The 22,595-nt window shown below is 30.5% G+C and overlaps 1 protein-coding gene across 8 annotated transcripts in view; it reads left to right on the forward strand.

Annotated features, from left to right (window-relative positions):
* trol (terribly reduced optic lobes) overlaps positions 1-22,595 on the forward strand; it is a 130,195-nt gene that overhangs the window by 70,401 nt on the left and 37,199 nt on the right. For 5 of the 8 annotated variants that reach the window (XM_068761363.1, XM_068761393.1, XM_068761370.1 and 2 more), the window contains exons 10-14: positions 19,862-19,972; positions 20,181-20,291; positions 21,260-21,367; positions 21,668-21,781; positions 22,124-22,348. In XM_068761363.1, coding sequence (XP_068617464.1) covers positions 19,862-19,972; positions 20,181-20,291; positions 21,260-21,367; positions 21,668-21,781; positions 22,124-22,348 — 669 coding nt within the window. Of the gene's footprint in view, positions 1-9,721; positions 9,877-19,861; positions 19,973-20,180; positions 20,292-21,259; positions 21,368-21,667; positions 21,782-22,123; positions 22,349-22,595 lie in introns of those variants that run through there. The other 3 variants (XM_068761412.1, XM_068761402.1, XM_068761409.1) reach the window with 3 other exon arrangements.

Here is a 22,595-nt window from a genome sequence, read left to right on the forward strand (position 1 = left end):
ATACAAGAACCATGAAGTTTTGCCGCAATCATTACACAAACCAGAAACATTCGATTTCTTGAAACAATATCTTTAATAATTTCAAAAGTTATTAATACATAATAAATGCATAATGTTAAGTCTCAAAACGAATGTTTCGTATATTTTACACCACATTAATTCATGGAATTGTTCTTAATCGGATCAAGTGAGCTTCTAATTCAATGTGACAGCATATTTAAAAATAAATAAAATGTCTTCGAAGAAGAAGGTTGTCTATCACGCGATATTCTTATTATTTATATTTATGGTATACTTACTTGAACATATATCATGTTTTAGTAAGTCGTCCAGGTGCAGTGAGAAAAATATCAATAAAAGCATGATTTCCACTCACTTTAAAAGCGGAGATCGAACGCGCAACAGCACGTAATAATAAATTCAATGTAGACACAAGTTAAACTGCAGCGGTGTTAAGAAATATTCAATGATTTATATTTTTTTATGTTATAATATCTAATACTAGATTAGGACTGAATGTATAAACATTTTTTGTATGTAATTTTGTTGTTTATATATAAACGCTTTGTGCGTTTTTCCCATAAATCCACTGTTATACCATATATTCATGCGTATGATATAACTAAAACATGCAGTAGTTTCATAAAAAAAAACCGTTATAATTAATGAAAGTGAAAACAATAACAAAATTATTAAAATGATTTCGGTGTCTGATTGTTTTTAAGCCAACTTACATTTTTGAAAGGTATGAAACGAAAAAGTTAATATCTAAAAAAGTTAGTGTTCAAATTCTGTTTCAATTTATAAATTGTGATTTAAGATTTTCATTGAAGATTTTAACATAAATAACCAACTATGTATTTGAACATAGCATTTGAATGTATTAAATAACACTTATAATTTTTTTTTCATAATCAAGATTCATAATATTTCTACACATAAAACACTTTTTTATACATTCACTTAGAGAATAAATCACATATTTTGTATTTAATACTATAACGAAATTTGCGTTTTAAATTCGTTTGTTAGTGACTTATTTACATTAATGAGACTGCCTATGATTAATTATCAATCAAGCTTAGCTTAACAACGTTACTCTGTAGAATTGTATTAGGATATAGAGACATGTATTTTTAACTACAATATTTTTTTTATAAGTATTAAAGTATAGTAATGAGAAGATAATTTTCTGTATATACAAAAGGATTATATCTGAGAATCCTTAGTACAATTTGAACGGTACATAAGGAACGAACTCAGTTCGAATTTTCAACTTCATACGTTCCACAAGCACAAGGGCTTCAGATAATTTTCTTTTATATTTGTGATGCGCAGTTGCACAGCATACGTGTGCTCCGACTATCAAGTTTTATTAACTTCTGTGAACTTCTTTGGTTTAATAGAATAAATATATTAGAATAATAAAAAATATTTGTGGAATAACTCCGTTATTACACGAAAAAATGCAAGAAAATACACTGACAGATTGTGATAGCAAAAAGTAATTTGACAATTTTTAAACAGTCTAATAATCGCGTGTAATCACCATGGGTAGGACAAGAATCCGAGGAGTTACAAGCCTAAGTCACTGTTTTGTATTCTGTTAGCTGCTATTACATGATACTAGTCTAAGGTGGCGCCTAGATATTTCAACTGAATTATGTCTCCATCACTTTTAGTATACTCTTCACGAAAAACGTTGATAAACTCAAAAAAGATTTGGGCAAATAATGAAAATTAAATTGGATTTTAATAAAACTCAAATCGATGTGACTATATTAATATATTGAATATACTGTTTACTCCCAAAACTACTAACTACTTAAAACTGTTTTAGGAATGAAACACACAAATAGGAAACCACAAAAGCATAAGTAAAAATAAAGGCGTATCCTAATTTCCTTTTCAGAACTTTATGAAAATATTCCATGACATCAAATATGAATGCAGACTTCGTTCAAATGTCGACTCGTTTCTTAATATACTTTTAAGCATGCCAACAGTTGGGATGATGCAAACAATATTTAACCAAATACAAATAAAAATCCAAAGGTTAAAATTGAACCGTACAGATTTTTATTGTAATTTAGATGAAAAGGCTTGCTAAATTAGTCATTAAAAAGATTTTTTTGCTATTGAGTGGCATTTGATAAAGGGTGATTTGATTGATTATTTGTGTCCAATAATTGATTACAATTTTTTTTTCATTTCATACATTTCTTCTTTTAAGTTTTTAATATTTTATCTCTGCGTGATTTATTCTCGCTCTTGTAAGAATTACTCACATTGACAATTATTCCTTTATAATTTACTAGATCTTCAAACATTATAAACACCTTAGTATATTTAGAGAAAAACAATACAAAGCTCGTGGAAACAAAATAACCAATTGTAATTTTTACTTTACGCTCTTGAGTTCCTTTCAGTTTTGTTTTAATAACAAAACAGTTCGTATTCTCTTTGAAGAAAGTACTTTGACACAGAAATAAGAGCACATCAAAGTATTACATACTTGATCTTAAAAAAACACTATGTTATATGCTACACGCACTTTTATTTTTACGATAATAGGAAAATTATTCCATTTAATGTACTGATATAAATAATTGCATGCATGTTTTTATAAACATGTAATATCAAATGAAATATCTCCTTTCAATATATTAGCCCACAGAATCGATAGTTTATTTCCACATACTGCAGCAAACCTATTTCTATACGATAAGATGGCGGATCGAACTTTTATTTAATTTTCTACTGTTATATATTGTTACGTTAAAAACGATAATGCTTGACAATGAATATTCATACATCATCTAAAAAGGTTCTCGGTTTTTAAACACTAACCTTTTAATTTTAATTTGTTTAAAGCTCACTTTTCATTTTTAATACGTTTATGGCTTTGAGTAAGTAAAAGTGAATACAGCAATCACCAAGGCAGTAGAGGTTTATTTTATGTAATTCAATGTCTATAGGAACGTTGCGAACTGTTATTTTGTTATTGTCAACATTTAAATACGCTTTGATGTCAGATCGTTGCGGAGCAAGGAGAAATGTACGTACGTACTCAGTCGAATTACACGCGTGTTCACAGAGACGGTTCGGTTTCAATAAGGTTTTCCTTTCTAGCTCTCTCCTCTTCGTTGACTTACAAGTTTACATTTAGATAAATATTTGAAATATCTAAGTTGTCTTTAATTATGTAGGAAGGATTGACCTTCATTTTTTTTTTTCAATTTAGAAATAAAAAAATATTTTATCAATTTTTTTACCGATTTCATGAAATATAAATATATGTGATAAAACTAAAATTTTACAAAAATTTAAGCTTATGATAAGTACACATGTGCTACTCTTTTACCAAAAATGAACAATAATTTTTAAAGACTAATGGAATGATATAATAAAATAATTGAAAATATTGTGCGTTATTGCGTGGTGTTCAAGATCGCCCGCCTTTTGACACAAGTACCTAATTATCTATGTACGTGGCCCTAACAACCCTCGGTGGAGATAAACTGTAGGTCGCAACGTATTGTGTAAATAATTTTATCGAATCATTGACATCGTAAACTGCTGCCTATTATGGAATCTAATTCCTTGCGTCTGAACGAGTTTTTTTTTTAAATTATTTCATACGAATATAAACCGCCTCCGTAAATTTTTTTATCTTAATATTACTAAGGATATTTCAACTCGATATAATTATTGAATTTGTCTTTTTATAATCATTAATATGTATCTGTAAATCAACAATAAGTTTTATTTATCCTCATTTCCCAAATCTACCTAAGATTAAATCAATTTATTATTAAAAAAATCTTGAGCGCAGTTCTTTAGTTTTCTAAAAAATCTACCAAAAACGAATTACATCGTTACCTGTATTCAATTCAAATGAAAAATTAATCCCGACTAAGGAGCGATTGTCACCGTTGTATATTCCCGTACACGTAAATATTAAAACATATATTATTCTGCGATATTCGTCAATGGGCCCAGCCGCTGTATCCCGCCTAATAATCTAACAATGTATCTGTACAATAAAGTGATCAGAACATTTCAAAACATGTACCTTGTGGGTGTAAGATAATAAACCACAATACTAGTGTTTGTCAAGAACTAGTATTTGTCAAGAACCGGCAAGCGTGGGCTTGTACCAAACGCTGTGGTTTTGGAATAGGCACAGTTAGCTTTCGTTTTTTTTTAATTTATCTTTTTAGTCTTCTGTTTACATGAAAATATAAAATTTAATAAATTATCCTATGATAATAAGCTAGATAGTGACATGCGACTGATCCTGGCCAAAGTCTCTTTAATAACATGTATCTGTGAAACGAATAATACTTAATTCTATAATTAAATGTACAAATAGTAGTTTTCTTCTGTTTACTGTTATCCTGTTAAAGGCTTTCCACTCATGCAATAACATAGAATAATTAATTATAAAGGAAGAACAATGTGTCAATCACACTTAATGAACGCTATTATCTTTATCGTTCAATTTTGTATGAAGATTGATGACAACTACGCGCAAATGACCAATTGTAGATATTTTAAACGTGAAATTTGAAGCAATAATCAACAATTTCAAATCTTACAGCAAGTATTAATGTTTTATTTAAACAGTTATCGATGCCTAATAGGGCAATATTTAGCCGATTACGAGAAGATTTTAATAAATGTTAATAAGATAATTAAAAATCTATTAATTCGGTTTATCATCGAACAATAGTACAAGTGTTATAATGTTTTACTAACGGCGAGCAGGTTTAATATGATTCAAAAATTCCAGTAAGTAACACATAACAGCATCGGCATTCGCGAACTTTAATTTGTATTACAAGTGGCGATGCTAAAACATCAACTACAACACAACAACAACTTGCGAAGAGACCTATTTCTTTTAATCCTTCTGTAACATTTCAAAATAGCGGACAATATTAAGAATAAATGTTGTATCAAATCAAAAACAAGCGTAGAAGGTTTCGGGATAAAGGAGCAATTTTATTGTTTTTTTTTTTTAAGTTAGTTTTGTATAAAAAATTCATTAATACCAAAAAATATACAAAAGTACACCATTTTTCATTAAACACACTAAGAAGAAAACTAATCAACTCTAATTATCCATTTCTCCAAAAATGACCATTTTAATAGTATAATCCACGACCGTATACATAATTAATACGGAACTGCACATAATTCATGCATAAGCTGATTTTGATCCAAGAAACTTTGCTTTGAAATGTTTACGATCTATTGGAACACTCTTAGATCACAAACATACGAAGCATCGCTAATTATGCATGGCAAATATTAGTTCCGTATGATGTGAACTGGTAACATTGCTAGTTGCTGCAATGTATATATATGTAATAAGTAAATATTTACTCATTATTATAAAAAAAGTCTTAAATGTAACCTAATTTATTAGGATATTTTTTGAATTTTCATAATTTGTTTACGTAGTTCACGATGCGCAATTTGCTCACGAAATAATAACAAATGATAGTTGTTATAATTTCAGTTATTTATTTGTTGGCAAAGCATTATGGCATAGAAAGGCTGCACGCTAAATGGCAGAACAACAGAGATATCGTGACGGTCCTTAGATTTCCATAAAGAACCACTATTTACCGATTATCGTCTGTTGAAGCATAAATCAAAAGCGCCGGCAATTTCTGGTTAAATTTAATAATACTTTATGAAAGTATAACACAGTAATGTGTTCTTTTAGAGAAAATCGGGACGATATCAAATATATTAAACATAGCTTAATTAAAAATTTTACAGTTGCATAAATTGCATTTCTTTGCTTATTTTTATTCATAAGCGTATATGTTATTAATACACATGTGTACTGATGAAACTTATCAAGAAAACAACCTCAAACATTACTTTAGTATATGTGTAAATTTTTAAATTTAAGAAATAAAAATAGTAAATTTTCAGCAAATTTTAATAACTTGGATCATGCCAAAAGACAGCAGCGTGCACGCTAAAACCGCACATCACGAAACAAATGTCACGGTAGACGTCAATGGGCCGCCGGTATCATTTAACATTGGCTGAACTGTGTCTTGCATTTGTTTTCAGTAATAAGCTATTAAAAATCTTTATAATCTACAAGTTAAAAAAACTATAAATAAAATGGCATCTCCCTTTGGTCCACGAATTATAAATTTGCATTGTTTACATTAATTAAGTAGAATATTTTCTGAAAGAAATGTGTGGTTAGCTAGCATATAAAAATAATATTTATTGATGTACATCAAATCTTTTAATTACAGTAATAGTCATGTGTTTCTAATACCTATGAAAATCGTGTATATATAAACGGGATTAATGAAAATAAGCAACTTACTTATTTACTCTTAAATAACTATAGTGGCCGGTTTTATTATACCATGACGGATATATCATTGAATAGTTTTTATTTTATCTGTTAAAAAAAAACTGGCTAGCCACTGACCATAATCACTCCATCGAGTATTAGCGGAAGCGATATAAGAGCTCAGCGGCCTCCCGATTTTGTGTAAAAGATTAGTACGTAGCACCCCGACCTAACGCTACCTACGGAGCTCTCGAGCTTTGGTACTGTAGAACAGGTCTTAAGCTAGGCTCCCTCTGCGCTCTGCCGCTTCGAATCTGTGAAATCTGAAAATAGCACTGGCGCAATAGTAAGCGTCTGATAAAAAAAAAGTTCGTTCATAACCCATTATTGTAAATTATCGACCAGATAAGCTAGTTATTAGCATTTACTATGTACGCATAAAGCATAAGTTTATGTGTTTACCATTAGCTTATAGAGAACCAAAAGTTGCAGCGTACCATACGGTCCATTTTTGAATCCATTAAAATGAGTTCAAATAAAATATCGCAGTAAAGATGCATGTGTAAATTTAATTTAAAAACACCAACAATTATAAATGTAACTTTTACCTAGTCCAAAGTTTCTATAATAAACATTTCTTAACCAATGCTGTACTTTTGACAACAACGTGTTCTTCGTAACTAGAACATGTCTCTTTATTCATTGAAAACTATACCTGTTGTTATTTACAATAAATAGGAAAACTTGCACAAGCTTCATGACTTGAACATTCATGATTCTATTATATCTTAGTATATTTATATTTTTTGACGAATAGAATTCATTCACACAGATGCCTTAACAAGTAGAATTATGTATACATGTATGTTAGCAGCCTGTACAGGACTGCCTCATGTTAGTAATTATATTTCCGGTTTCAATGATTAGTCCTAAAGTCTGATACTATATTGTTTTATCTGGATTTCTAAGTGCCTAGTGAACGTCTTCATGGAATTTGGTTTCGTTTCTATTGTACGATTTATTTTTCAACTCTAATTGTTCTTTAAAAATTATATTGACATATTTACGTGTACGCATTGAAATGTAATTATTATATTCTGTATATGAAGCTAAAAAAATAATTAGACTAAATTAATAATTAGTTTGTAATATTTATTTTTATTTACGTTAATACAGCGTAATAGTAACTAAAACAAAGTTATATATATATACATACATATAAAATAAATATAGTTACCATGGTGATGTTACAGAATAGGGAATGTTATTTTATAGCTATGTGTTTACTTTAAAAATTAGACAAGGAGAAATTCATTACATGCATAATCATATTTTAAGAAACAAGGTCATTATTGCAATAAAAATAATGCCCATGTTTATCTAATGCCTTTATTTAACTTTCACACGATTATTAAAAACCAACCGCAATGACAGCAATTTTTTCGGCGTAAAAATTTGAACAAAGGGGCGCGTGCAGGAGGTCGATACATTGGTTTAATTTAAATAACTTAATGTGGCATGCGAAGATAGCTTGAGGCAATCTATTTGATTATATTTTACGTACATTGTGCCGTTGTAGTTTCCTTGCGATCGATTTGTAAGGCATATAGGTTCGCAGTTGAACTGAACGTTTATTTTGAAACCATCCTTTAGCAACTTGAAAATGTACTTGTCACGAATATTCTAATTTCGAGAATTCTGTAAGGGTTGTGAAATAAAACTTAAAGGCTGGCAGAATATTTAGTAAGTAACAAATTCTAATAGTTTTTATTGGTTAAAACCAGCATGATAATCAAATACTATACTATTAAGATAATAATATATCAATGAAGGAAAATTAAACAAAATATTTTATGTTTAATACGTAATACTTATATGAACGTGAAGTACAAGATTATAAAAAAAGAAAAATTTAGGCCGTAATAAAGGTTTCGACAATGAAGAGTTAAGTAAGCGGAAGCAGTGGCACTGATTACAGCAAGCTTTCTTGCCGTCGGAAGATTGTGAAAAGAACTGACACATTTCCATTTGCACCGCACAGCTATTTTTCATTTCTTAGATGTTAACATAGAAGGTGAACCTGCGTGGCTTTAGTCCTTTACTTGTGTAAAGTTCAATAACTATTACTTCTTATGCACTTCTTATTGAAATAAAGTGGCAAGGTATATTTTTTAATATAATTTTATAAACCCATGTTTTTCAATATATAGATTAAATTTTAAAATCGACTTGTATAAACGACAGTACAGATTATCATTTATTAGAACATGGTTCATTCCGGCTAGCGAAATAGAAGCCAGATGGTGTATATTTCAAGAGTTACCGATTGAATAAAAATATTTTTAGCCACAGGCGTATGCCGTAATTATCTTATTTTTCTATTAGACACGACGAAGAAACTGAGATAGTTTTTTGAGCAATGTCATACGATATTTTTTTATATTAAGAAAGCCTAAATAATAGTATTTGTTGATCAATATATCCAGGGCTTTAAATGCATTAGAGATAAAAGGAATCTGAATAAGTCCAAATGTAAACGTAATCTTGTGTGTGAATAAAAACATATTCATTTTCATCCACTCGAAGCACATGTTTTCTCGAAATTTCTATGAAATATCGAAACTTGATTTAATTACATAACTTGGATATGTTATTATAAATCGTTTCTATTATTTAAAAACTTTACGCAAACTTTATATACTTTAGTGGCATTATTTATTGTTAACACATAGTAGTTCGAATATTAACATGTTCCAATATTTTAATGTACAAAATAGACCTATTTACTGGTACTCATGTCCAAGATAAAAGCGTGTTTATCGATTTAATATTACATTGACTGCAGCGTACTAAATGTGATTCAATTAGTGTTTTAAAAGCTTTATAAAAACGTAACCACGGATCTAGTGCTTGTTCGCAAATGGGACGTAAGCAACGAATGTCAAATGAGTTTTCCATGTAAAAGCTATTTCGTGTGCCGGCTTAGATTCTATCAATAATAGATAATATATAACATGTTAGTTATTAGTAACATGTCTGAAAACAGCTAATTTGAATCACTTTGCAATAGTTGAATTCTGGTATCGATTTTTTATGTAGGAACTTCGCGTGTTAAATTTTATTATTTCAAATTACTTTTTTAATTTTACTCAATAAAAGAAACGTTAAAATTTTATTTAAATGATTTATATTTAGTGGTTCAAAAATTAGGACTAACTCTAAAATTTATCTGTATAAACATTATTTAATCCTAAATATAGTAAAACAAGAAGCGGGCTAGGGCGTTTCGCATGAAAAATGAAATATTTGATACTGAGCTGTGTGGAGAGCATCAAACAGGGAATATAAAGATAAACATTACGAGACTTGCACTCTTTTGTTGTGAAGGTTTTCTACGAGTTATCTATCAGGCAATCTTTCGAACGACATAGATGCGACTGTATAGTGTTAAAAAGTGATTCGAACTATGGGAACCAGCACGTTCCTGCATCTTCTCATCGTGCTGCAATGTACTCTTTTCATCCGAGCACAATATTTTCGACGTAAGTATTGCTAAATTTTCATTAATATTTAGAATTACATAAGTTATATTAACTTAGTCAAACTGATGACAATGATGCAAGCCAACTTATGGAAGAGAATAAAGAGGTGTTAGCATTTAATTTGTTTTCATATAATAATTTTTTTCACTTTATTTAACTGAAAAAAAAATGTATTAACTCTCACAAATTTACACTGGATTCAAACCAACTAATAAACAATAAATACATTTCTTAAAGTGTCGCCTACTTTCCTTGTGATTTCATGACCTGATTACCCAAAAATAATTTGTTATTAAGGAACTGATGTAGTCTAACAAAATAAACTTTTCTTGGTTGCAATGATCGGGAAATAAATGCTCATCAAAGGCTTTCTTTTGAAAAGCAGTCATTGTCTAGAATAAATCATACATTCTCGGATCTTACTTAGAGCAACTGATAGAAAACGTGAACAAATTTAAATTTAGACTTGCATTACGGGAGTTGGATAACTGGCGAGTACAAAGTTTGTCTAATAGTAACTGATACCTAACGCAGACATCTACATACATATTATATATACTCATAAGGTAGGAACCAATTGTATCGTTCTAATAATGTAAGTACTGTAATTTTTTTATTATAAACAGCATTCATTGTTAGTGAAATACACTTGTTGAAATAGAAATTTGGTTTTAAAACGCTAATTTATTTTTCTGTATATTGATACATTGTGATCGGAAAACACAATCGGTGATCGTGATGATCTTTGGAGAGGCCTATACTTTGCAGTGTCAGTGTTGATTTGTGATGACACGACGATGATAACATATTATGTTCTTATTTATTAATATAATACGGAAATACATAACTGCTAAAGTCTGGTTTGTAATGTAATGCAGGCAATTTGATTATCAAATGTGAAATTATTTCTATATAAAATCGCTTCCTTATGAAATTAAAATATATTTTTGGAATAATTATTATTCGATTCTTGCGTCATCATTTAAGAGACAACTGTAGATGCCATGACAGACTGGTGCATAATGATTGTAGGTTCTATGCGAGGGAATACTTCTAATTAGCGAGCGCGACAACTTTCGTTTTTCGATAAATTCTCAAATCCGTTCGCACGTATACACTGCAGCGTTATGAACTTGTTGACATGAAACGCGAAATAAGCCGTACGGGAGAAAACTGTGCTCACCTGCATCGTCTATCGTTTAAGCGTTCGCTTTGATAAAGTTGAAATGGTATATAAGTGCTTTAAATGCATTTTCAGTTAGCTTAACGCACTCTGTATCAATTTTCCCTTGGGAACGTAAATTTCAGAGCACGTGAGTTTTCACATGAATTTAAAAGTAGTGTCTTTTTTTGGTCGAATTACTAATTACTTGATAACAATTATTTTAAATGGAAAAGATTTCTTGTATTTATTTATTTAATCTTCATTACACATCAACAATAGAATATTTTTTTTAAATATGCAAAAGGAGTTCGACGGTGCCTTTGCAAATAGCGATTTCTTCTAGGATGAAATAGATTGCAATGGACATGGTTTTCTATATACATAATTTTACAATAACAAATAGTGATTGTCACCAGCCTTTTCAAGACAAGCAGAGACTTTTCACCAGCCTTTTCAAGACAAGCAACTCGTTTCATAAGTGTGTATCAAGTCTTCTCTTTTGCAGTTTACCTGGTTTTTACATATTTGTTTGTGAGTATGTTTAGTACTTAAATAAATTCTCTGTTAAAATCTGGAATTTTATGCTATGTTTTATTTTTTTAATTTACATTAATCCGGTACGACTATCATTCACTCACACTTAAACGTTGCCATTACAATATATGCAATATTCCTTTTTATATTACATTTTCCTTTTCATCTGAAATACTGTAGACAACTGTGACAATTTTTATCCGTTGACACGTTTTTATTTTAAAGTGTTTTAAGTTTTCTGGACCACATTAACGCGAATTTTCAAAACATAAAGTCGTTATTACCTCCGTTGTCAAATATTATGTTAACATTTTTTTAATCATTTATTAATCTATTGATAAATTTAAATTTTCTGGCATTTTTTTATTTTGAAATGTAATCAAGTATGGGAGAAAGCAATCCTTCTTTTATCTTTTCGCTATCTATTTTACTCTTGTTAATAAACTGATTAGGCTTATGACTCTGCATCCGCTTTACTTTGTACACGTTTAAAAGGTTATTCTTGAATGGTATATATTAACCAATATTTTCATTATTATCTGAAAAATTAATTTTTGGAACGAAGGAGAGGCATTATTTAAAATTATTATGTAATTATAAAAATCACGCCGCTTTTTTACATTTTACATCGAAATATTCGACTTTTCCAACTGTATTCCCTATTAACTCTATGGCTTCGGGAGGCGGAGTATAATCATGCACAGCAGCCGGAGCAATCTCTCTACAAAACATTATAATTGTTTCTTCTGCACTGAACTCATCCCGTCCCGGGTTACGACGGACCGCCGCTCGTAAATTTGTCTGTAAAACGGCTATTGCTGTTTTTTCAACAATCACATTTTAGACGCTAAGCTATAATGAAGTAGACTTCTTAATAAAAATTTATGTTTTTGTGCATTTTATTAATCATTAAAACACACACACAAAAGCAAATTTTTAAATATCTTCATCCAAATACGTGCACTTTTGATTATTTTTAACATTTTGAAAAAGTCCACGAGTAAACGAGTACCACTCGAAATGCTAATTTGCTGAACCGACAAGAAACATAAAATTTGCTCTTTTTAAACAAAGTTTAATGTATTGATAACTTTAAATGTATTCCATAAAAATACATTTGAATTAGACTAACATTTTAAATTACCAAGAATATCTTGCAGTGACACATAAATCGAGTATCACCTCTTAATTTGGCGTTACTCCATTCGCTACGATTTCGAGTCTGTCGATCAATTAGAGAGTAGTTCGTGAATAGGTTATTAATAAAAATATTTAATAGTGGCAAATATCCAGAGCCTTTAAGTTTCCTCAGATAATTTTTAAAACCGCGGTGTAACACAATGAATATTCTATGTTCATAAATGAAACATAGTAATATGTTTTGTTCTATTTTACAGCCAGTATAAAACAATGTTTAACAGAAGATCTACACAGCATTTAACTATTGGTGTCAATAATTTGCTGTAAATATTTGGGTCCAATTATGCAGAAAATTTTAAAATATTCTGATATATGTTCAAGAGAAGATTGGAAAATAAGCTATCAAAGAAATTAACTATAAATAAATAACAATAAATTTTACAAATGTTAACCGTTATTATATTCTTTGTGGTAAAAAATATCTTTTGGTATATTTGTAATATTGAACATAATGACTGTCCACCTTAAAGGTTTAAATGTTGCCTAAGCGATGTAAAAAATAGCGACCCATTGAGTGTTTCTTATTTAGCAAAGTGATGCTTCTCGGTCACGAGGTATTTGATCAGATAAGACGTAGCTTTTAAATATTCATTAGCCCTTTGTGGCACTCAATATTTACTGCAAAGCAGCTGATTTTTCAATAATTCCTTCGATGAGAAGCTTCACGCTTCGTCTTCGAGTGCATATTAACAATAATGTACAACGTTTAATGACCGCTCATATATTTTTATTATTATATTGACATAGACTAACAAAAGAAAACAAATCCACGCATTGAAAAGTATCAATTGCATTAATACACACAAGAGAATATTAAATAGAAGGATATAAAATAATTACTAAAATCGATATCAAGAATCTTTATACTTTTACATATCGTGGTCTCTGGTCCTAGTTGGGCCAATATTGATGTGTTTCTCGCTTAATAATTACCCATCATCGGTAGATATTAAATGGTATATATTTGTTTATTCAAATCTGTGAAATAAAACTCGCATTTATCTTAAAAGACCATTATTTAGTCGCATTATATCCTTGTTCAGAAGATTTAACAAGCTTAATTATTGGAACTTTTTGATCTACGTACATGGTTATAATAAGAAATAGGTTTTTTAGAATAATATAAAAATCACAAAGGTCATTTTTATGACAAATGATATTACAATATTGAGGTTTTTAAAAATCTAAGATCCGTGGTACATGTGCAGGCTGTGTAAAGTGTAAAACGAAATGTGACACTACTGACTGTAAGAAAATGGCATATGGACATGTAAATGTTAGATCTTATACTTAAAATAGCGAGCAGTCACTAAAGATGGCGCCAGTGGGAAGTCCACTGAGTATGTCAGTCCTTGATTTTTAATGCCTGTTAAATGTTACAAAGTAAGAAAACGTAAAACGGCGTTTCAGCATCTGGTAACATCGGAGCGAGATAGCGTCACAAACGATAAAGCTAATGCTTATATTATGATGGAAATATATGCATTTTAGGGCTTCTAATTTTTACCAAACGACCCGTCGGTTCACGAAAGATTAACCACCGTCATCGCTGATGTTATTAACATGACATAGGGCTTTAGCTATTGCGATATGATGAAATTGAAAAATGAATTAAACTTGTAGGAAATAACTAATAGTAAGAATATAATTTCCAGTCTATTCTATGTCAATCGAAAATAAAATTTAAGAACCTCTGTTCCTTCGTTTTTTATAATTTTTTACAATTGCGAATTTACTATAAAATGCCAGCCTTGTGCCCGATTTTGCATATTAAATATTGATGATATTTGAAATTAGGGTCCAATAATAAGGCTTTGTTTTGCATATTTTATCAATCACCATTGTTGTCTTCTCGCATAAATGATGTACAAATAACCGAGGCCCTACTGGGTTTATTAAGATCCCGTTTCGCTTTGACGTGTAGTATTTAATGTATTTAAATCGGGCGTTGTAAACTTTTGTTGGACTAGCTGACACATTGCGGTCATTACCCTCAGGACTGTTGTTTAGTATTGTCGAATGAGATTTTTTGTGTTCGTACAAACAATGAAGGCTCCTAGAGGCTTGATGTGATGCGTTTCTGGTTCGATTGTAATCAACACAATGCATAACTGGATTCTGGTTCTAGGGCTATCAATTACATTATAATTAAAACCCTTTTACAATATTAATTTTATTGTTATTGATTTGAACATCTATAATTATTAACAGTTTTGTTAACACTAGACTTTTAATTTATTCAAAACATTGCAGTAGACCATAAAAGTCTATTATATTAATTTCGAAATTTATCTTTTTTTAGACAAAATAATTAATAAATTAACAGTCATATTTTATATATATTTTGACCTATCATATTTTATATATATTTTGACCTTAAGTATTTAAATCAAGACTATAAGTATCAACACAACATTCTGAACGGATGGAGAAGCCCTGATGCTTATAATTGCTCACGATGGTCGTTGCGTTAAGAAACTTTTGACAAGTTTAAGGATTATTAAAGAAATCTTAGGATTCTCACCAAACAAATGGCCCATATGCAAAATAAAACAAAAAGATTTCAAGACATCTGTACACACATTGCTTATAGAAATGACAGCGCCCAATCGCCGACAGAATACAAATAGGAATGCAAAAATATGATATCAACGCACTGGCTAGGCATGTTGTTCCACTGTACAATAAATTATTATACCGTTACTTTCGCGAAGTCGATCCGAGAAAACTTAAGTAAGAAAATATTTCAGTTAAAAGTCAATTGATACCTTGTAAAATTGATAAATGAAGGCAAGCCCCTTCAATTACTTAAAGTAAAACACATTACATTCCATAATCATAAGCAGTGAAAAGTCAAGGAAATACCTGTGTGTTAATAATTTTACATAAAGTATAAAGTTGTTTGCCCCAGTCTTTCGATGAAGTAGGAAAGTTCAATTCAAACTTATCACAGTTATGACAAAAAGAATCGCGTGTCTGTGGTTAAAATGGTGTCCTGAATAAGATTTATTTTTATAAACGTTTTTTTTTCATATTTCATTAATTCTCCACTTTTACATTACGCATATATTTTTTGGGTCATATTTTAGTAATATTTAGGCATAAGATGGCACGTGTCTGTATTGTTCTCGGTTTTTAAAAATTGTTGTTTGGTTTTCGGTTGAATTTTTTATTGTTATATAAGAAACACGCCTGGTCATCAGATTAGAGATTTTGAAAGGATTGACTTAAATAAATGATACGACAAATGTTAACGATTACATAACGACAAGTTGACCAATCTTCTATATTAACTTTGTCCGGCAAACAGTAGGGCACTGTGTAATAAAACTGTTAAAACTATACCTTCGTTTAACAACGATTAAATCCATAAAATCCTCCTCGTATATTATATAATGTGTAGTAGTAGTGATAAATTATAATGTTTTGCCATTAAAAAATGTTCCATATAGTTGCTTAGTTTACATAAAATATTATCAATCGTAAATTACAACAAACAGATGATTAAAATTAAAATTAAAATTGATAGTGTGGCTACTTCAATAGATTAACTGTTCTACTTTGAGAAACCTGTGTATAGTGAAATGAGACGTACCACCTCATGTGTCAAGGTGACAAGCACAAACGCGGCTTTACACATGGTTATGTATATCTGGTGTTTATATAGCACAAATTAGCAGGAGTAGAAACCGTTTCACTGACTATCATCTTTCTTGTCTTCCTCATATTCTGTAACAGAGGGTAAATTACTTAGCTTACTTCAATTTGAAATGTTATATTACTAATAGTTTTTAGCTTTACTTTATTACATATATTTAATTATTTATATTTATTTTTTAACATTCACACTGCGTTATCAATTCTTTAAAAAAATAATTGATTTTAATACGTTTTAACTTATTTTCAAAGCACATTTTCCAAGTCCGCAACAGGCCATCACCATTGATATCGAATTCAGTTCATTTCTAAAATCCAGTGCATTTCTATAAGTAGTGCATCTCTTGGAACAGGTTTTTGATTTTACGGATAACAATAAAAAGCCATACGGTACGAAATCAGGACTGTAAGACAGAAGAGCCCGTAGATTTGCCGGTGTGGTTTGTAGACAATCTTTAGTCTTAATCGCGGAATGCGCGGAGCGCGTTTAAGATGTGAGAAATCCGAAGCAAATCTTCTTAGTCAAAGGTGCATAAAGAAGGATGCTTCCACGATTTTAGCACATTATTATTTAAACTTGCCAATTGAGGTCGATTAAACAGTTCAGGTTACATGCGTTTACGTTTTATACATGAAACTTTCGTGAATCTGTCTCTGCTACATAATACTCAACAGAGTTATAATATAACAAAAAGCAAATTATTTGTATAAGTTATGCGACGTTATATAATTTGACGTATACTTTCAACTTGAGGGATACAATTTCAATCGAGTTCATAGTAAATAGTACTTCAGTTACATTTTTTTTGTACAATTAGGTAGTTAAAAACCTTCAAGGATATGATGTTTCATTATACTTTCATGCAATTGCGACAAAAACAGGATACACTATAGGATGGATCTAAAAAAATCCATATCAGTTTTACGTCAGCGAACGCGTACAAATTAAGTTTTGTCGGCATTCTCTTGACGTAACAATGTTTATTAAAAGCTTTCGGAGACCGAACCGCGGCGTCCCTCTTGCAGGCTCAGACGTCCGCAATTCTGTAAACCTGATGTCGTATCATACCTGCGAAAAATATTAAATGTCGGCAAACATTTTGTTAACATATATTTTACCAATCTTTTGATTTAACTTTCATTGATTTCCAAAGTTTCAATCTATCATCATTACAATAAAGTATTATGGTAAGGTCTCCAGTATATTTCTAATTTATAATTTCTTATGGCCTTGAAGTAGATGCAGACTGCGAATTATTATTACGAAGATTGGTATTTGTCGTCGTGTCCGTCCATAGGAGCGCTCATGAAACGGGAGGACGTTACAAGTAAATATTTGTAAAAGATTTATTTCATATAAGATTATAGACTGGTTCTGTATCTACTTACTTAATTAATTACAATTTTACTCCTACTAGTAAAGTGTAAAATTAAGTAATCTATATATTTAAAAGTTTCTGAATGCACGCACACTCAGGCTTTTGCCTCGGCTTTTGAACAAGAAAGGGAATTCGAAGCTTGTATGTTTTGAACATATCCATTTTCAAAAGTAGCAGGACATCATTGTGAGGCGTTTAATAATTAAAATTCTCTTTCTCGGTAGCTTCAGTAAAGCGTAAAAATAACTTGTATTTATGCGTTTCTGTCCGACCGTGACACCGCCCACAACATAAATTATAAACTGATGCTGACGACATCCCATAAATCTATACTGTTTGTGCCATTTAACACTTATAAGTTAAGTCAAGACAGTAGTATAGCCTGTGTTGGCTTAAGAGGTTTGGATTTTAAATACATTTTTCCAAATACAAAAAAAAAACTTTTTGTGTATAATGTTCGTCTAACAAAAAATATACCACTACTTTATTAAAATAGACAGGATCCCGATCTTCCAAAACATTGGAATACTTTTCTACTATTTACATGAATGTTATTTATATAATATATATCTATTATATAAAATGTCTAGAGAGAAGGTCAATATTATAACAAATTTTACTAGTAAGTAGTAATCTAATTATCATACCACAAGCATGATTTTAGTTTCAGTATGACATGCTTGTTTTCTCTCACGATGTTTTCTATCACCATTTATTTATAATCAGTGTGGCGGCGCAAGGTCACATAATTTGACCTGCCGGAAAGTTTGTTAATTATTTTTATATTTCTGCGTAGTATATTTTAACTTAAATGTAAAGGAGTTGAAAATTTATCTTTTTTTACACATTAAAGGCATCTCTAACGCTTAAGTTTGCTTTCCATCCCATACTACCCGCATACTCTTAAACTTAACGTTAACCTATTTGGTATACCGAGTTAAGTATATCACGTAGACTCCGCGACGCCAGAATTTTAAATATTGTGAAGGTGTTTCAGAAAATGTTTATGCCCAGGTAAAAGTGTTAGGAAAATCTCCGTGAAGAGGCAGTTTTTTCTGCCTTTTATTGTCGGATTACACGAGTAGTACTTGTTTGTATGACTATTACGTGATCAGAGGATGGTGGTTCTACATTTACTTTTTAATTCACTTCTAACGAGCTCTAAATATTAATATTATAAGCAATAGAGTGAAATCAAGTAAAATAATTCACCATGAAAAAATAGAAAAACCGTCTAGAATTTTATTTATGAATTGATTACCACTAATAATAAAAATAATAAAATAGAATTTCGAGTCATCTACCGGCAATAACATAAATTAATTTTTATGATGTTAAAGAGTGATTTTGGTTTTAGTATTCAATAATGGCAATAGATGGCAGTATTCTGGAAAATGTTTTGGGCTAACAGAATTTAAAACTATTTGGCTAATGTTATCCCACGTTTGTATCTAAAAAGTTTTTAACACGATTCGTGATTTCGGATCTGAATATCTTGAACTAAACCGGGCTAAACTAGTTACCTTAAAGGAGTGTCTATAAGCGTTTGGATATCAGTGAGTAATTTTTTGTTATGGACTGCCTGCAATTTCGCATTTAAGCTTTATCATGTGTGAAGAAGCATAGTGCTAAAGGAGCCTCATGTTAACCTCGTTACTACGCTCAAGGACTTCCTTAGTAGCTCTATCCGAGCTGTTACATTATTTATACTAATATGGAATGTTTACTATTGAAAAACAGGACAACGTAATAAAGGAAATTATTTTATTGTAATACAATAATAATAATAGACAAAACATATCATAATATTACTACTTCCATGGGTTTTTCTATAATAAATAGTAAGTCTGTAAAACGTTTTTCATTTGTTTTATACAAACTATCTTATTTTCGAACAATATTGACGATCAATTAAATAAAGTAATCATTACAACGGCTACAACGTCATCTAGCGACGACTGTTTACATGTATGTTTTTCGCAGATTTGGAGAATTATAAAATTTTAATAAATGTCAATTCCTAACTTAAAATTATTATTATTTGTTACAGAAAGCTGCGGTGCGGACGATTTTCGTTGTAACAATGGGCAATGCATCGAAAGTTCGCGACGGTGTGATCGAGTTGTGGATTGCCCAAATGAGGAAGACGAACAAAACTGCGGTGAGTATGATGACACCAATAAATTTACTAAATTTAATGAATTGCCCAAAGTTTGGTATAATTTTTTGTTATAAAGAATTATTCATTTTGCCGACATTATGTACTATGTTAATTATACTTTAAATCATGAAGATTTTATAAAAAAAAAAATCTTGATTGTTGTGTTGGTCAAAGCTAAAGGAATGAAAATCTCTTGTTTGCCGCATAGACTGCCGACCTGATGAGTTTCGTTGCGAGTCCGATGGTTTCTGCATTGAAGGCAGAAAGCGTTGCGACGGTATCAAACACTGCAATGACAACTCTGACGAATTAAATTGTGGTAAGTTATATCCTTCCCTTAAAGCATATTTCATAAACGCAATTAATGGGCAACTATTTAAATTTATTATATTTTGCTTCTAATGCATGCATCACCATTTGGACCGGTAAGTGTTTCGTAAGTTTAATTGGACAGGTGAGCATATTTGTCAAAGCAGCGGAAAATTTCTTTGCAAAGACGGAAGTTGTATTTCGATTTTGCTCCGTTGCGATGGTTTCAGAGATTGTGTAAAAGACGGTAGCGATGAAGTTGGATGTCGTAAGTAGCTGGTCTAACCTATATAAACTCACTAAAAATCGATGTAACAAAAATCTGAAACTTATGAGATTACTAAAATTTTTAAGAATTTTCTCACATCTTTTTGCTATTTTTATAGATTTCCCTCTATTTTTCACTGTTATAATACAGTATAAAAATAGAAAAGGCAATGTTTTTCGAGAAATTATTTAACAATAAAAATGCATTACATCGAATTTTAGCTAGTATATAGAAACCATTGTTATACAATTAAAACAAAGTAAGTACAATTTATTTATTATACATATATGTAATAAGCATGCGGCCCGGATTTTTGGCAATGTGACTTCGGAAGCTGCATCAAACGCAATAAACGCTGCAATGGGAGAGTGGATTGTCCTACTGATAGATCGGACGAAAGGAATTGCTTTGGTAATAAACAAACTCCGTTCTAATAAATTAAGTTTTTCAATAGAATTCAGTTTTTGACTTCGAAAAAATTGCGACCAAAAATGAAATATTTATGTGTAAACATCTTTTAATAAGATATGGATTTAAAATGTTTTTATGCATAATAATTGCTATTAATAGATACAAATAAATTAAATACGGTTACATAACCAGATATTATTATAACGCATTTCACATACATTATTACATAAATTGGACTAACATTGCAAACAAATTATTAATTTATATAAATAACTAAATGGCTTCGCATGTATTTCCAGCAAGTGAATACTTTAGATGCAGAAATGGCAAGATATTACCCCAGAGTATGAGATGCAATCGTCAATACGATTGTGAACCGGGTGACTATTCAGACGAACAAAATTGTCGTAAGTTAATTAATTGAGAAAAGTGTCATGTACTCTGTCGTTCTTTTTTCTATTCCTTTTGGAAATTACTTTCCTTTTAAGATGATTTTTGACTCTGTTTTACTCTTCTTTCTTCTTTCATTTATATTTCAACATACAACATTAGCCGATTTTTTCAACTTTAAGTGTTTTTATTATTTATTGCATATTCTTGCACAATCTTCTTGATATTAAGTAAGCTTTGTAGTTCTAACATAAGCCAGTTTATTCTTGTCCTATATATAGGTGGTTTTATGCCGTTTATTTTCTTTTACCGGTCAGCATGTGGTGTCGCAGACTTCAAATGTGATAATGGATACTGCATTCCTGCATCCAAACATTGTGACAGAACGCATGACTGTCAGGATCGTTCAGATGAACGCGGTTGCACTTATGGTTTGATCATTACACTGCTCATTTTATCTCTAAACGCTCCTCTAGAATTGATATTTTTATATTATTAAGGAAATACCCCACAGCCAGCTTTTATTTTGCTCTGTATTATTTATAAACCTTTATTTTAACTACATAAATAAATTTTTCATATGCTAATTCAGAATAACAATAAGGTATATAATTTATCAAGACATTTTATAATAAAAGATAAAAGTCAATATTTTACTATAGATAAAGCATTAAAAGATTTTTCTTAACTAATTACATTGATCTTTACTTTTTCTCCTAAATTAACCGTATGATGTACGGTTATGGTTTGTGCAATATGTATTATTACGGCAGGCACAATATGCATGGCTTATGAATATAAATGCTCGAGTGGGCAATGCGTGCTGGCTGATTCCTGGTGCAATGGAACGAAGGAGTGCGACGATGGTTCGGACGAAAGAAACTGCCCGTGTAAAAGGGACGAATTCGAATGTAGGGATGGTACTTGTATTAATATCGCTCTGCGATGTAATGGTAAAAAAGACTGCCATCCGCACGGAGAAGACGAATTTAACTGTGGTGAGTTGTGTATACGAGTCTATCGTTGTCTAAAGTGTCTAACGTTCGTGGAATAATTCTAGATTTTTCTCAAAATTTCCGTCTCCTATCGAACTGTCGTAGTACTTGGGCATAATTTTAATTATTGGACTGGGTGCTCTTAGCTTATTAATAAATATAAAGAAATAAGGAAAAATTTAAGCGCGCTATGGAAAGTTGCATGACTAATCGCATGTACTTAATAACATTTTTATAAAACTATTATTAT

The sequence above is a fragment of the Battus philenor genome, unplaced genomic scaffold (genome assembly GCF_028537555.1).
Source record: "Battus philenor isolate CCGP_79_NKW_IND1 unplaced genomic scaffold, ilBatPhil1.0.hap1 SCAF_1, whole genome shotgun sequence".
Taxonomy (NCBI): Eukaryota; Metazoa; Arthropoda; class Insecta; order Lepidoptera; family Papilionidae; genus Battus; species Battus philenor.